At 31.1% G+C, this 17,337-nt stretch overlaps 2 protein-coding genes and 1 pseudogene across 2 annotated transcripts; all 3 read left to right on the top strand.

Moving 5' to 3' along the window:
* Positions 1-682: 682 nt before the first annotated feature.
* On the top strand, positions 683-3,244 carry LOC118049564 (early nodulin-like protein 17). The gene is made up of 2 exons (XM_035059600.2): positions 683-987; positions 2,557-3,244. Exons 1-2 carry the CDS (start codon positions 798-800, stop codon positions 2,895-2,897), a joined length of 531 nt encoding a protein of 176 aa, XP_034915491.1. The 5' UTR covers positions 683-797; the 3' UTR covers positions 2,898-3,244.
* Positions 3,245-11,971: 8,727 nt separating this feature from the next.
* Positions 11,972-13,825, top strand: LOC118049543 (early nodulin-like protein 20). The gene is made up of 3 exons (XM_035059564.2): positions 11,972-12,127; positions 12,201-12,428; positions 13,209-13,825. The coding sequence occupies exons 1-3, from the start codon at positions 12,082-12,084 to the stop codon at positions 13,535-13,537; spliced, it is 603 nt and encodes a 200-aa protein (XP_034915455.1). The 5' UTR covers positions 11,972-12,081; the 3' UTR covers positions 13,538-13,825.
* Positions 13,826-13,972: 147 nt separating this feature from the next.
* On the top strand, positions 13,973-16,450 carry LOC118049567 (uncharacterized; annotated as a pseudogene).
* The last annotated feature ends 887 nt before the right edge of the window (positions 16,451-17,337 follow it).

Genomic DNA, 17,337 nt, shown 5'->3' with positions numbered 1-17,337 from the left:
GTTGGGCCAGAGCAAAACACGGGAAAGATATATATAATTACCCACAACAGTTAGGATTTTTCTAGCACAGAAAAGTTGAAAAGCACAAGCAACAGCTACAAATGGGATTAGAAAAAGAAATATCAGAGCACAAAGGCGACATAAAAGCTTAAAATGGTTGAAGTTTGTCTGAACCACGACAAGTCTTTTCTCACCCTATAACGTGCTCGCTGTTGCCTTTTAACAAAGCTGGTCAAGGATCTGCTCTGTGAAGGATTTTTAGAAATGTTGTTATATCATGTATTTTTATTTAAAAATATATTAAAATAATTATTTTTAATATTACTGTATTAAAATAATTTAAAAATATAAATAATTTTTTTTATTTTTTCATGAAACGCGATTTGAACCATATTTCCAGACAATGTTTTATACTGGTTTTACGGTGGGGTAAAAATTATATTTTGAAATGTTTTTTTATTTAGAAATATATTAAAATAATATATTTTTTAAAAATGTATTTTTATTATCAATATACTAATATAATTTAAAAAGAGATAATAAATTAAAATTAAAAAACTTTTAAAAATTTTTAAAAATAGAATTGAACTATATTGAAAAATAAACCCTTAATTAATATCAAATTAACTATTCAGAATAAAATAATCACAGGTAGTTGTGGATCTCTAGAAGCTTACAAGAAACCTTTTCTTGAAAACTCCAGCACGGCACAGCACAGCACAGCAAAGTATGGCCTATAATAACACAACACAAACTCATTTGCTATAGCTAGATTGAGCTAAAGAAATAGAGAGGTAATGGAGAGAGGAAGTGGGTTTGGTTCACCAGTGATGGTGGCATTGGCAGTGCTTGTTTTTTCCATGGTAGTGATGGTACCTGAAGTGTCTGCAACTAGATGGACAGTTGGATCTAACATGGGTTGGACTACTAATTTCAACTACACTGTTTGGGCTCAAGGAAAGCATTTCTACAATGGTGACTGGCTCTGTAAGCACAGACTTTCTTTCTTGCATGAATCTAGTTTCAGATCTGTTTTTATGTTTATTTAAGCAGGTTTCTCTGCTTTCTACCTGCATGCTTTTGCTGTTTTTAGTGAAAGGTAGTGTAATGTTGTTTGATTTTAGCTCACTTTGTTGGTCTTGGAGCTAGATGGTTAGATCTATAAGTGGGCTGCCTTTGGAATTGGCTGATAGTTTTCAAGTTTTGAGCTTTTTCACTCGTTCTTGGATTAAGCTTCTAGGCTGCTCTTCTTCAAGAGATTTCTGCCTGCAATTCTTCATACGTGTGTGCTAATTATTAGCATGTCTTTTCTACCAATGCACGAAGTTTGTTTACTAAATTTGAATTCTGACAAATTGCTAAAGAAATCAAAGTGAAAAATGCTTAAATTGTTATTTATTTCATTTCGGTTATATCAGAAGCTAATGGATATTATTTGAATGCTTCTTTTAACTTATTATAGCATGAAAGTTTCATCATACATGATGAACAAAATGAGATTATTACTTGATTTGATGAGTCTATGGATATATTATTGTTTGTCACTTCGTCGTTAATTTTCTCGAGCTTGGATCACAAATTTTACCTTCTTTTGCAACTAGAAGAATGGTTCATTTGCTTTTCTGCTTTCTTGGACTTTTTTTTATGATAAATTCCACTTTCTTTAACGTTCTTGCTTCTCTCCTTTTGAACTGCTCTTTACTTTTTTGTGAATTTGTGGTTTCTGTTATTTCTCGTTCCTTTTAAGTAGCTGGTTTCAGTAGTCAGGACAGTTGACCTGTTTAGCCATTGCAATTAGTAAGTTTTAAGCTACAGAGAGTAACGTGATCCAACGAAGACCTTCAATCAAGTGTAAGCATAGTAAATGAACAAAGTTGATCGCTCACATTTAATTACAGTGCCATTCTAGAAATTCTGGTGCCTATTAGTGCTTGTTTTGTTAACTCATGACCGAGGCTGAGGCCAACTAATGCTGAAAAATTCAGGTCATAGTGGCATTAACTGGTACAGATCCTCATGCCTCAAACGGATTATGGACTCTACTAACCAACTTAGGCTAGCCAAGTTTATGAATCGACATCTTTGTGTTGGCCATCATTTTCAAGTGCTATATGATCGGTTTGTACTAAAAGGTGAACATATACATTGTCAAAATCCACACACCAAATTACGCCTTATATTTGGGGCTCAACTTTTACTTTGGTATGATTGCACATGGCCAGTTCATTTTGATGAATTTTCCTTCAATTGTACCTGGACAGAATAGATGCATTTAGAATTGGATGGTCTAGTCTTTGATTGCACATGGTCAACTTTATAGCTCCATTAGCAAGATAAAAAATTAGCACATTTTGATACTACTTGCTAATGTCGATGAATAAAATCAAACACTAAGCTTTTTTTCACGATTAATGAGACATTCCTAAGAGTTGCTATTAATCTAGTATTCCTTTCAATTGTTTTGCTCATGTTTTCCTGTTCCAGTACTACATGTGTATCATGTGGAATTTATCATTTGATTCCCAAAGCTTAAACCTAATTTCAAAGTCTCCCCAGTTTTCGTGTATGATAGGAACCAAATGGATATTTTAGAGGTGAACAAGACAGATTATGAGTCGTGCAACTCTGATCATCCTCTTCACAATTGGACCAGGGGAGCTGGAAGAGACGTGGTTCCACTGAACGTCACTCGCAATTACTATTTCATTAGTGGCAAGGGGTTCTGCTATGGAGGCATGAAGTTAGCTGTCCATGTAGAAAACCCACCTCCCCCACCCACTGCTTCCCCACTAAATGAGAAGAGTGGCTCTCCAAGTTCCATTTTCAGAAGCCAGTACGTTCTACCGACTGTTTTTGCCATTGGTGCTCTATGGGATGCATTCGTCTGGTTCTGGTAGCCCCATTGTTCCAGCATTTCCATGCTTTCATTCAAGAATGTCCACCTTGCTTTCAGCTTTTCCTTTAACCAAATTGCGAAAGGAAATGGTGTCTTCTTTAATTTATTTTTCCCTTTTTTTTTTGTTGGGGTGTTGTTTTATTTATGATAGTTTACTCAAAATTGGATGTCTTGAATCTTGATGCAATTTAGTCCACGGTTTTGTTTGAATTTTTTTTTCTTAACGTGTTGAGAGTCTGTTAACTGAAACACCAAGGCATTGTTCTATGCTATGTATGAAACTTTATGGGGCCACTTTCCATGTGGTTGATGACCTAATTTATGTGAAAATGGCCACTGATTACGGGAGCTGGATTGATGCAGACCTATCTATTTAATCTTTAGTAGGAATGTTTGTTCAAAATACAATTAGTCTTCGATCTGGCCTCAAAATGCTCTCACCAAATGCAAGCATTCACATGGTGTGTAATGCTTAGAATATAGAGGTCAGCTCCTTAAATTAATCTTTTTTGGGATGCGATTGAGACTGGATCAACTTGTCCTCCCCGCTTTGAGAAACTTGAACTCCAAGAGAGTCGAGTGTCAGAAATCATCTTAAAATAAGCAGGTGAAACTTCTTTGATGTCCCCATTTTGTAGCAGTGTTTTTTGAAAAAAAAAAATTATAGAGAACACTAAAAGATGTGGTTTTTTTTTTTTTTAGAAAACATTGTTCACGCACTTGTTATTGTAGATTTTTTTTTTTTTTTTTTTGTAGTTCTCAAACTTCAATTTTAAGCAATTACATTTTAATTGAAGAACAATTAATAACTTTTTTTATGTATTGTTTAAAAATAATTTTTAAATTTATATTTCAATAAGTATCTCTTCTTGTGATTTTTTTTTTTAGTTCTCAAACTTCTTATGTTTAAAGAGAGAATTTCTCTGTTCTGTGTCTTCATTCATGCTTTACAACAGGGATATAATAAATGGAAAATGAGACAAGATCCAAGAATAAAACCTAAACAATTGCTAACCGACATATGTTTCTAATAATTGGACAATGAGTTATATATAGAACTAGCTTTGATACCCGCGCGATGTTGCGGGTTATTTTTTTTATATAAAAAATATTAAAAAAAATAAAAATTTTGGGTTTTTTCTGCAAAGTTATACCAAAAAATCTTGGGTTTGGCTGCAACGCTTGACCTAAGAGTAATATTTATAATAATAATAAAATTAAACTTGCATGACCCAAGTTTAAGTGAGCCTGACTGTAACACTGGACCCAAGAATATTGGATGTGAATCTGGCTATAAGGTCGTGTCATAAAAGTGTGATAATTAAATAGATTAATTAAAAAAAACAAAGAAAAAAAATCAACAGAAAGAAAAAAACTAATGAAGAAAAAGAAAAAGAAAAAGAAATTGAATTAATTGGGTTAACCCTTTAAACCAGGTTATCCCGTACAACCTGAGATTTGCGTCATGAAAGTTTAATAACTAAATAGAAAAAAAAATAACGGGTTTATCCAGAATTAACCGGGTTAACCCATCAAACCAAGTTAACCCGTCAAGCCCAGGATACGTGTCATAAAAGTCTGATAATTAAATAGAAAGAAAATTAACTTTAATAAACTAAACTAAATGAAAAAAAATAACTCGTCAAATCAGGTTAACTCATCAAACCCGAGATTTGTATCATGAAAATATGATAACTACATAAAAAAAAATTAACATTAACAAACTAAATCAAACAAAAAAAAATCATTAAAAAAAATTAAAAAGAAAAAAACAAAAGAAAAAAACAGTCATATAATATAATACAATATAATAATAATTATAATGAAAAAACGTGGGGAAAGCTAAAGCTAAAGCTAAATTCTCAACCAACTCAATATTAAAAAAATAAATTTAACAAAGATAATTTAAAAAATAAACATGTGGGGAAAATACTGCAGCCATACAAAAAATTATATAAGGAAAACACTGTAGTAATCCATAGTGTTTTTTTTTTTTATTTTTTATAAAAGAAGCTACAAAGCTAAGTTCTCAACCAACTTAATATATATAAAAAACTGAGATTCGTGTAATAAAAGTATGATAACTAAATTAATTTTTTTTTCACATTAAAAAACTAAATTAAACAAAAAAAAATTCATTAAAAGAAAAAAAAACACAAAAAAAAGCAAAAAAAAAAAAAAAAAACCCATGGACAAAACAAACAAAAAAAGAAGGAAAAAAAAATGAAAAAAAAAAATCAAGTGTTTCACTGTGTGCACAGTGATACATTATATATAAAAAACAAAAAAAACAAAAGCGAGGAAAAAAAACAAAACTGCTATAGTGAAAACCCCATGCGTTAAAAAAAAACATGAAAAAAAAAACAAAAAAAAAGAAAAAACTGCTACAGGAAAAAAAAACCAAAAACAAAAAAAAAATTGCCACAGAAGAAAAAACAAAACAAAATTGTAAAAAAAAAAAAGAGCTTTAGCTATAGTGAAAAAAGTTACGCGTTTTAGAGTTCTTATTAATTTTTTAAATCAGGATAACCTGTCAAATCTTAGATTCGCGTCATGAAAGTTTAATAACTAAATAGAAAAAAAAATTGACGGGTTAACCCATAATTAACTGGGTTAACCTATCAAGCTTGGAATACGTGTCATGAAAATCTTATAATTAAATAGAAAAAAATTTAATATTAACAAACTAAACTAAATGAAAAAAATTAATTAAAAAGAAAAAAAGAAAAAAAAAATAAAATATCTAGTTAACTCGTCAAACTCGGGATCAATTAACAAACTAAATTAAACAAAATAAATTAAAAGGAAAAAAAACTAAGAAAGAAGCCAAAAAAAACCCATAAAGGCATAAAAAACCAAAACAAATACAGAAAAAAAAGAAAAAAAAATTAATATATATTATAATATAATAATAATAATAATAATTATATATAAGTATAATTAAAAGGCGTGGGGAAGCTACAGTGCTTTCCCCACGCCTTTTAGAGTTCTTTAATGTGCAGATATGTTGCTTATTAGCTTTTTTTGTATAGAGAATTTTAATTACTTTGTGTATGTTTAATTTTTAATAAGATTATTTTGATTTATCTATATTTTTTTTGTTATTTTTTTTATAAATGAACTTTATTTTTGAAAATAAAAAATATTTATTTTCAAATAATATTTTTAATATATGCAAACTTGCATAATGTTTTTATTTATTTTATTCAATTAATTTAACGTGAGTGTCTATTTTTATTATTGTTTGATTGAATAAAAAAATGATTTTAATAAAAAAACATTAGTAAACACAATCAGATAAATATCATGTGTGCTGTGAGATAAAAAAAAAGTGATTAAGGACTAAAAATAATAGTGGAAGAAATATATAGAAGAGAAAAAAAAAATACATGGAAGAGTCAAACAAAATTGAAAAAAATAGAAAATTATCCTACTCATTAAGAAGAAAAAATTAATTAATTAGGAATCTATAATTAAGAAGGAAACAATGCAAAATTTCCTAACGACATTTTCCAGTTTAGTTTTTTTAGAGAATCCTAGGCAATATAAACAAGAAACACTCGGACAAACAAGAGGGGAAAGAGATCGAAAAAGAGATTCTTGCAAAGAAAAAAAACCTAAGCTAACAATAAAGGAGACAAGAAAATAACAAAGAAAAAATCAAACATAAAATAAATCAAACATGCTCATGAACAACGCAAACCAATATTTTTTTTTCCTCTAGCTTTCTTCACTTTTTAGCTTATAGAGGTCAATTTTAAATCCTTATATGTGATTTATTTATTGGTAAAACAAGTTTGCAGTTTATTTATTAGTTTTTGACTTGTGAACATGTATTAAATTGTATTTTTTTGGATTAATTTCTTTTTATATTCAAGCATAAATTATGCTTGTTTATATTATTTAAATTGGTTGAAATATTTGTGGTTATTCATGGTAGTCATGCTTGGTAAGATAATTAATTTATGATGAATTACTGTAAATTGTATAAGGAAAGAAATAAGTCAAAACCTAAATCTTTATTATCATTATTTCAGACCTCATCCATAATCTAAGAAGTGAGGATGAAATTTCATTATCAAGTCTAAATCTCAAATCATAATCTTAGAAATTTTTACCTTTGATAAATATAAGTATTTAGTTTAGATGAATATTGACATGTATGCACAATATTATTTTTATCATTAAAATCAAAATAATAATGGAGCTTATCTTAGGTATAATATTTTAGGTTGATTTTTATTTTTTATTTAGCATAATCAACCTCTTATTCAAAAATCTTTTAAGAACAGTTAAAATTTATAGTAACTATAAAACTATGTGGTGATTTTTTTTCCTCGTTTACAGAATCAGCTTGTCAAGATGTTCCCCTATGACAAAATAACAACTGCACTAAAGATCTAAAACTAAGCTTTGATTGATTAATTTTGTGATAATATGTTTGGCGTGCTTTATACATATTTTATGCTTGTTTGCCTAAACTGATTAATATGTGTTTATTATTTTTATTATTATTATATGATATATATTCTTGTATATATCTTTGTATATATGATTCCTATATGTTGTTTTTTTCTTACATCATACATGTTTATTAACCTCATGCATCATTCTTTGAATTCAATATTAATTTATCTTTTGCTCTCCCTATATAACACCTTGTTAAAGACACTTTGCCTTAAGTTAGTATAAAGAATTAATGGTATCTCGATATGATTTCACCTCAAGCTAATACATGTAAAACCCCAACTATTACTAAAAGTTTACAAGGTCACGATTAGTAGTTGATATGGATTTTCTTGGCCTATAATATTTTCATTTTATATGCCTTAAGACAACCTTATAAGGTTTGTATTGTCGAGCAACAAAGGACCTTTTTTATACTAATAAGTTAGCTAACCTACCTACAAGTAAAGGCTAGAACATTCCCTTAGAATGTTTCCCTATAATACCACTAGGTAAGCTTACTATTAATGAAATTTCATAAGATGGGTGATAAGACAAGCAAAAGCAACATCACAAGAAGTCTAGTTATTACAATCTTCCAAGATAAAACACCATGATTTCATCAAGGAGACAACCTGCTATGCCAAAGTTTTTGGTGTGCAGCTTGCTTCTCAAATTTGGTTGATTAGCATTGAGAAGAAGATGAGTTAAGTTATATGATAAATTATTAAATTACTCTTTATTTTTGGATGAGTCAAGATCTTGAATTTTTCTTTTAAAGATGTACGGGGTTACAAGTTGAGATGTTTCTATGTTTTAATAATACCACTAGGTAAGCTTACTATTAATGAAATTTCATAAGATGGGTGATAAGACAAGCAAAAGCAACATCATAATAAGTCTAGTTATTACAATCTTCCAAGATAAAACACCATGATTTCATCAAGGAGACAACTTGCTATGCCAAAGTTTTTAGTGTGCAGCTTGCTTCTCAAATTTGGTTAATTAGCATTGAGAAGAATATGAGTTAAGTTATATGATAAATTATTAAATTACTCTTTATTTTTGGATGAATCAAGATCTTGAATTTTTCTTTTAAAGATGTACGGGGTTACAAGTTGTGATGTTTCTATGTTTTTAGATTAGGGGAAATTCCAAACTATCTTTCTAAAATATATGAACAATTATGTTAACATTTTGGTGAATAAAATTCCCTATATTTTTTACTTTTTATTCTGAAAATGGATGGATAATATCTTTCAAGACATCACGTGGAAAAGTTCAATAAGTTATCATACAACCATTGTGCAAAAATAAAAGATGAAAACAAGGAGTTCATGATAAAGTGGCTCATTTCTAGCTATAAAAGAACAAATTCTCTCAGAATTTAGGACATCAAAACGATTGTTAAACTTCTTTACAATGTTAGAAGATTCAACAACTCTTCTTACCCATCATAAATGACTACTTTATATCCAGCCAATTTTTCAGTATTCAAATTTATAGAGATCAATTTTGTGTTTCTTTATAGATAGGGGTGAACAAATACAAAGTATGATTTAAAAGCTCAATTTTTCTTGAAAACACTACATCAAACCATATCATGAAAGATGAAGGAATAACCATTTTGGAAAAAAAAAAACTACTAAATGATATGGAATTGATTAGAAGTGAGAGAGACAAACTCACTGGTTGTCTTAAACATAACATTAAGACTAGGCCATCTGAATAAGGGCTCTCTAATAAAGAGAACACTTTGGAAATGTACACCTCATAACAGGGCTCTCTAATAAAGAGTACACTTTGGAAATGCACACCTCATAACACATTATTATAACTCTTTGATATATAGTTCCTAAAAGCTCCTCATCTTTTTTTAACATTGCCGACCCAACAATAAGTGAGGTTTGACCTTTCTTTAAGGCCTTCTATAAAAGAAGTTTTGAATGGAAAGCCTATCCAAGAATCAGATATTAAAAAGCTCTTATCAATTGAAAAGTGTTTAAATATAATTGAGGGTATGAATATATATTATTCTAATAAGAAATATGAGATGTGTTTGGTGCCATATATAGTCTTCTCATAAAAGATAAGATGCTTGAAATCACCAAGTAAACAAGTGTTGAATGTACTAAGATCTACTTAAGGATTTACTGTATCGAGATTGTAAAAGTAATTAATCATGACAATCTTTTCATCCATTTCTTCCATGAAAGTTTGAGTGGTGTCATATTGACTTGGTATATAAGCCTAAATAAAAATAAGATTAAAAAGTGGACAAATCGGTTGACACATTCAAGCGCTAGTATAAATTTAATGTGAAAATGGCTTTAAACATGTTTGGCCTTTAAAATATAGAGAAAGGAAACAATAAGTCAATCAAAGAATATGCCTTAAAGTGGTATGAAATGTTGGTGTGAATATGCCCTAAGCGTTAATATAAAATTTATTCTTGAGGTGTTTGTATTTGCGTTTTAAGTGGTATAATCATAGTATCATGACATGGAAACGAGTTTCGAAGATTAACCTAAGTTATAGGGTCTTGAGTTTCATATTTTTTTTTCATTTTTTTCTTTGTGAAGTTATCTCAATCTCATGTTTAGGGTCATGGGTTAGTCGAGTTAATCCATATTGACTTGGGTTTTTCATGTTTTTTTTTTCAATTTTTCCTTTCAGCACTTAGTTTGCTTGAAAATTGATCTTAATTGATTTATTCAATTGCTTTTGTAAAGAGTTATCTCAGTCTCATAACCGTACCATGAATTTGGCTTGCTGGCTTAAATTGGGTTTTTTGTTTGTTTTTAAAATGATTTTTTTCAAGTTCATCCCTTAATGTTTGATTTGCTGTTAATTGAGCTTTAATTTGCTTATTTTTTTTTTTAATAAGGTTATCATGTTCTCATTTAATTTTTTTTTCTTTGTTATGAAATAAGACTGTTAAGACATTTTAAGAATATCTAGAATGTATCTTTTTATAATATTGACAAGCATTTATTTTTTTGAATTAGTCATTATCCTTTTCTTTTTATTGTCATTAACTTTTTTTTATAATCATATTATTAAATTAACTAATTTTATTGAACCTATTTGAATCAATGACTTATATCCCAAATTTGTCTTACTCCTTTAAAATGTTATTATAGTCTAGGCATTTTTTTTTACTTTAGAAAAAAATTAACTCGGTTAACGACTTAACATAAACCATCTATCTTTACTATATTTGAACATAAATAATAAAATAGTGAAGTAATAAGTGTATAATTCTAAAATCTAGAGCCACCAAGTTGAAACTTAACAATCAACAATTTTTTTTTTTATATATATATATATATATAAACCAGATCAATGCTTAACCTACTATGCGAGTTGACTAGTTTATATTGATTATGACTAGATTTTATGACCAGTTTTGATATTAATATAGAAAAGGTAGACAATCAAATTATTGAATTTACAATGAGATTGGTCAGCCTGGTTTGAATTTATTAATATTCATCTTATTTTTTCTTTTAATTACACACTTTTTTTTAACTTCCAATTAGAACAAAAAGATACCTAATTTTATGGTTCATATACATTGGTTATAAGATTAAGAAATGGAACATTGTCTATTCTCTTTATCCGCTGCGTTTTATCCATATATTTTCAAATTTTGAACTTTGAACTTCATTTGAGAAGTTCCAATTTCTTACAACCATTACTAACCCGTGGAAGCAACATCCTCGGTGGAGAGAATTTATATTATCATTTTTATTTTATTTTATTTTATATTTTTTTATTTCACGGTAACATTCTTTTCTACAGTAGATTAATTAACCGAATTATATTGGTGATAAAAAGAAAACATCTATTATATCATAATTACTAATAGCAACCCAAAATATTGGTGCACTTGCATTTTTCTCTCATGCATTTAAAGCACACTAGGATTGGCATAGTTTGGAAAGTGATGCAAACCGTGTTTTAAAAAAATATAATTTTTTTTATATATTTTAGATTATTTTTATACACTGATTTAAAAAAATAATCTTTTAAAAATAAAAAAAACAATATTTTGATATATTTCAGTACAAAAAACACTTTAAGAAGTAACCGTTATTGTCTAATAATGATATTATGCATGCACTAAAACAAATAAAACGCTCATAATTTTTATATTATTATTATATCCATAATCATTATTATTTTTTAATAAAAAACAAATAAAATGTCAATCACCAAAAATATTTTCCTTATAAGGATTGGGAAAAGCTTTTTTAAAACCATTTAAAAGTTCTAATTAAAAAAAAATGATTTTTTATTATCAAAGCAATGAATTTCCTTAGAAGGCTCGTTACATCAATTAGTCCTTATATTATCAAATACTCTTAATTTAAAGAGTTTTTTAAATTTGATTTATTGAATTTTAAACTTAGAGTATGTATAACATTGCAATTAAACCGTTGTTATTTTATATTTTTTTTATTTTTAAATCATTTTAATGCTTAAAAATAATTTTATTAAAAAATATTATTTTAATATATTTATAAATAAAAATAATTTTAAAACACAGTATTATCCAGACCGACACTTCCTTTTATTTTCAGATTAGATCAAATTCCATATATTTTGTACGGTTACACATAACAGCACGGTCCCATTGCACAGATTTTCATAAACAGGTCAAAAAAGCATGCGACGTCACTGTCAAAGTGTACTAGCCTACTAGGTATCTGACATCCCAGCTTGGCTTACCAAAAATGATCCTCCCCATTTTTGACTCTAAAGCAAGCGATCATGGGTCAGGTAGTTTCATGTAAACATCATATCTGTTCAGGATATATACATATATTTCTAGGTTAAATACATCCGCCAGCAGGTTTTGATAGAGTCCTGAGAGTGACAGCAATGGAGAATTCAGGGAGGATGACAATTGGCAAATCTGTATTGTTCATGGCGATAACAGCAGTGACTTTTATGATGATTGTGAAATGTGCAGCAGCTGAGCAGCTACATAAGGTGGGCTCAAGAGGATGGATCCCAAATTATAATTACACTGACTGGTTGAGTCAGAGTCATGAGCATTTCTACGTTGGTGATTGGCTTCGTATGTAAATCTCTCTCTTTCTTTCTTTCTCGCCAGCATGTAATTCCATTTTTCTTCCTACCACTTAATTTCTTTTTCAAACATGTTAGATGTCCGAGGATTATCTGTAAGGGGCTGTTCCTCTCATTGAATTAAACAAATGATTAAGATTGTTTTTTTACTTGACTTGGATGTAAATTGGAGATTTCTCTGTCTTTTTCATGAGATAGGAAGGGGTATTTGAGCCAATGAAGTCATGAAGATTGGGAATTAAGATCATTAATTCACTCAATTTGTTCAACTCTAATCCATCTATACTACCAAACATATATTAGAAAGTTGCTGATTAGATAGAATTAAAATTTTGGAACTTTTCATTTTATCAGGAACTTGGAGAATTTTGATAACAGTAATAATTGATGTTGAATCAGAAAATTGAAGATTGAACTTTAGCCTGGGGTGGGAGAGAATAGGTTAGGTTATTACCCTTTGCAAATTTTGGATGGTCACCAATGTTTTGCTATCTATGGTAATTTTCTAAATAAAAAAGCTTACCTGTGAACAAAATTTTGGAACTGTATCTGATTTTTTAACTAGCAATCATTGGTGGTATCACCAACCCAACCCTGATGAAGAAAAAAAGTTTTCAACTAGCTGGCCAACGTGTAGCATCAAATTGGTAGATACGGAAGCGTTTACTAAGGTTGTGTTAATTTGATAATTGAGATGTGCTGGTGTTTTCTCAAGATGTTGCTCAAAACAAGGTAAAAAACATGGATTTTTCTTTTTTCCTTCTTTCAGTTTTTGTGTTTGACAAGCACTCCTACAATGTCCTGGAGGTCAACAAAACAAACTATGAGAACTGCAATGACCAAGGCTTCATAAAGAACATTACTCGCGGCGGCCGGGATGTGGTTCAACTGACAGAGGCAAGGCCTTATTACTTCCTGAGCAGTGGAGGGTATTGCTGGAATGGAATGAAAGTTGCTATCAATGTTGAAGATTTTGCACCTACCCCAGCACCTGCATCAAGTACTGAAAATGGTTCTCCATCAAATATGGTCAGCAGGCAGATGATTATATTGATTGCATTTTGTGTTGCTTTGGCATGGTTGGTCCTTTTTCTTTAAGCAGTAGCAGTTGAGTGGCTGGGCCATTGAAAGAATAATGGGGGGATATAGTAGCTAGAGTCATGGGCAGATGGACTTTGAATTTCTTTCCCTTTTCCTTTTTTCTTTTACTTTGTCAGATGGTTTACTTCTTTTTTTATAGTCATGTGGGTTTTCCTTTTAAAAGTAGTGAACAACAGTGGTTAATGTGATGAAGTTCTACAAGTAAAATGGAAGGGTTTGGTTGGATATTTGTGACGCTGAACTTGAGAATCAATAGAGTGAGCAAACAATGTCCATTTTCAGTTCTGTTGGCTCTCGCGCTCTATAGTCTCCACCCTCAACAAGTTAAAACTTTTGAAATTGTTGATAAGGCTGGGCACTTGCTGGTTTAATCATACAAATTAAGGCAAGACAGCATCTATATGAATCCCCTTTTACATAAGACTCCAGCCAATGGGGATAGAGAAGGTTTGTCATGGAATGAGGGGTGTTGAACGATGGGTTGAATACAAGTATTACACAACTGGTGGGTGGTGTCAGCTATTGGATATGACGTGCCAAATATATATATATATATACTTCTGTAGCTATTTACGTACATTTAATCATGTAGTTCAAGTTATCAAATGGTACATTGATGATTCTATGATCCAAATTTGGGCAAAAATGAAGGGAAAAGCGTATAAGAAGACAGATGCTGAGAGCATGGTATGAAGAATGCTTCACTATATATTTCATGCAAAGACATGTAAATAGGAGCAATATCAAAGTGAAGTGAAGTTGAGATATGAGAAGTCTGGTGTCAGGAGTGCAAGTCTGGGCCCTGGAGCAGATTTACTTGCAAGTTAAATTATCCACGCCCACGTCTATGCATTGAAATGCAATATTCTGAAGAACGTATTTTGTTTACGGGACATGAATTTTAGTAACCTTATATAGCCTGCCATTGAAAAGGGAAAGTTAATTATTCTGGATCAAAATCATGTCCCTATTGTGGTTCTAATTTGGTCCTTATGGTGATTTTTTGAGGTGTGTACAAATGCAATATAGCTGTGCAGTCATTTTTTAGGCAAAGCAGAAGGTCTTGAGCAATGTTGTGGATACTCTATCTGATATTCTGGAGATAGACTCAGAGGATAAAGTCCAGCTTAGTGTATCAGGCTATCAGCAGATTCAGATTTGGGGACCATCTACTCTATCACAGTTCCTGTTCGGCGTTTTGAAGCCTGAGTATCACGATGAGGAAGATCTTGAGGCTTTGACTAATTTTCAGTACAAGGGCACCTGAGGAAGATCATGCTGTCTTGATGTTCTACATCCCAGATGAAAAATATCAATACAACCTTTTTGATTGTTTATTTCTTGCTACTGTGGGAAGTAGTTGATGTAATCCTGTCTATGCTAGGCTGAGACAGTCTGTGGATCAGACCAATTTTGTTTGATTGGTTGGCTGGATCATGCACTGTTAGGGAACTTGCATTTTATTGCCAAATGAGAATCTTTGCTAGATCTTTAAGGTGTTTGCTAAATTTTAATTTTCCACCTTAGATTTATAAGAGATCTCAATTTCACCTCAAAAGTTTGATTTATATCAATTAGCACCCCTTAACTTTCATTTTCTCATTGGAGAAAGAAAATATATGTAAAATTCCATTCTATCAATAAAATTATGAAATATCTTAAAATCACTAAAAAATTATTAAATAATATAAAAAGAAAAAATTAATAAAAATCAATGAAAATCTAAAATAGATAATCAATAAAAAAAAATACTTTTATACGAGGAAAACAAATATGATAAAGCTTGAACATGTTAGTTTCCCAATAAATTCCTAAACCTTACCAAATTGAATTCTAATACATTAAAATTATTAAAAATCACTAAAAAAAAAACATCAATTTTAATCACTTCATTGTTTTTTTTTAACCTTACAGAAACCTGAAGCTTCCTTCTCATCGACCTTCAATTGTTTGTGAGAATTGCCTATATTCGCAAGAGAAAGACAGGCGAGCAAGAGCCTTTCATATCATGGACCCTAAGGGCATTTTAGAAATGCTTCTTATGTTCCTCGAGGATAGAGGCGATGGTGTGCTTTTTCATCCTTCACTCGAAAGTAACAGTGTAAGTAATGAACATTTATAAATGTTCTACAGATGGTGAAGAAGCAGCTTTTGTGTTTTGTATTGACAGTACACTGAGTTCCATGCACTGAGTTCATGAAATTACAAGGTTCTTTTCACTGATTGCAGGATAGCACAAACCGGATCTTACCATTTCTTGGTAGGTGGAAAGGTCATTCTAGAACAAAACGAAGTGGTGTTTAATTATGCAGCAAAAATTGCCATTTCTTATAAACAATATGTCATTTGGAAAAACATCAATTTATTTCATTTCACTGCTTAATTATTTTCAGTTCATCAGGGTCATAACCCAACTTCATTTCTTATAAACAAAAAAGAATTCCATTTTCAATCATATTGTGCATTGGACAGGTACCAGATCAGATGACTTGGTCACATTGGATGGGGGATACGAAATGACACTCTTGCCTGGAGGCATGTACATGGGCTGTCCTTCCATTGTTTCTAAGAGTGTAGCAGAGTCCAAGCCATTCCACTTGAAGTTCACCTGAGAGGAGACAAAGACTGGTTAGAACTTATTGAAGTTCACCTGAGAGGAGACAAAGACTGGTTAGAACTTATGCTGTTGAAGGCTTGGCCGCTGTCTCTTCAACTTATTTTTCTGAAACTAAAATGTGAAGTTCCTCCTACTTCATTGTAGAAATGCTTTTTCTGTGTAATTTATAACCTACAAAACCCTAGTGATGTAGTTAATGTATCTGTAACCTCATGACCAGGTGACAGGATTGTTTAGAAACAGAGGCCCTTTGTTGTAAAGCGAGTTCAGGTGGATGTTTTCATATTTGTATTTAGCATATGTCCAGGAAACTCGAAGGGAAACAATGCATAATGTGTTGGGGAAATCTGACCGGTGATGTATTGATATTTGCTCAAAAAAGACTAAGCATACTGACACACAATATTTAACATGGTTCGGAAAATCGCTTATATCCACGGGAGAGTCAATATTATTAAAGAGAGAAAGGATTACAACACAATTACATGGAGGAGGAGGATCACTTCACTCAAACTCAACTCCCAGCTTTCTTGTTGCACTTGCAGCTGCTGCAATGGCAGCAAGACTGCTGCCATTGCAGCTCTCTCTTTCTCTCTACTCTCTTGCACACACTCACCACACTCTCTCATTTTGCTCTCTCTCTTAGTGCCTATTTATAAGCTTCAATGGTGCCACCAGCTCCAGCTCTTCTTCAACAAAGGTGGCTGCCAACTCCATCTCTTCTTCAATAATGGTGGTTGCCAATGTCAATGGTTGGTGTTGTCCATTTGCTGCACAATAATGGTAACCAACCCAACAATCACCCCCTTTGCCATTTATGTGGAGCAACTGTTCACTTGCTTCTTTAGCGCATGCTTGCATCTTGTAGCTCTTCCAAGCTTACCATTTAGAGAGCATCTTCGGCCAAGTTTACAGGTACTCGCCAAACCTTTCAATCACCAGAGTCACCCAAAAGCACACCTTTTCTCACACAAAAGGATCACTACAACCAGATGGTCTGCCACTTCACATCTAAAGAGTGTTAACACTTGTCTCTAGGACACAACATTCCCCTTCGAGCTTATCAACCATACTCGGTTCAGAATGATTTATCAAGCCTCACACCAAGGCTTACAACACCCCCTCAAACGGAAATTTCTATTTCCAAGTGCGACAATCATTATCTGAGTATCTCAATATG

The sequence above is a fragment of the Populus alba genome, chromosome 17, assembly GCF_005239225.2.
Source record: "Populus alba chromosome 17, ASM523922v2, whole genome shotgun sequence".
NCBI lineage: Eukaryota > Viridiplantae > Streptophyta > Magnoliopsida > Malpighiales > Salicaceae > Populus > Populus alba.
The sequence above is the reverse complement of the archived record's forward strand: the minus strand, read 5'-3'. Positions and strand labels throughout refer to the sequence as shown.

What these genes read in the sequence shown, in the direction of transcription:
- LOC118049564 (XM_035059600.2), top strand. Translation starts at nt 798, where the DNA reads ATGGAGAGAGGAAGTGGGTTTGGTTCACCAGTGATGGTGGCATTGGCA. An exon ending in CTACAATGGTGACTGGCTCT is followed by an intron (nt 988 to 2,556) that starts GTAAGCACAGAC and finishes AAGTCTCCCCAG; the next exon opens with TTTTCGTGTATGATAGGAAC.
- LOC118049543 (XM_035059564.2), top strand. Translation starts at nt 12,082, where the DNA reads ATGATCCTCCCCATTTTTGACTCTAAAGCAAGCGATCATGGGTCAG. An exon ending in AGCAAGCGATCATGGGTCAG is followed by an intron (nt 12,128 to 12,200) that starts GTAGTTTCATGT and finishes ATCCGCCAGCAG; the next exon opens with GTTTTGATAGAGTCCTGAGA. An exon ending in CTACGTTGGTGATTGGCTTC is followed by an intron (nt 12,429 to 13,208) that starts GTATGTAAATCT and finishes TCCTTCTTTCAG; the next exon opens with TTTTTGTGTTTGACAAGCAC.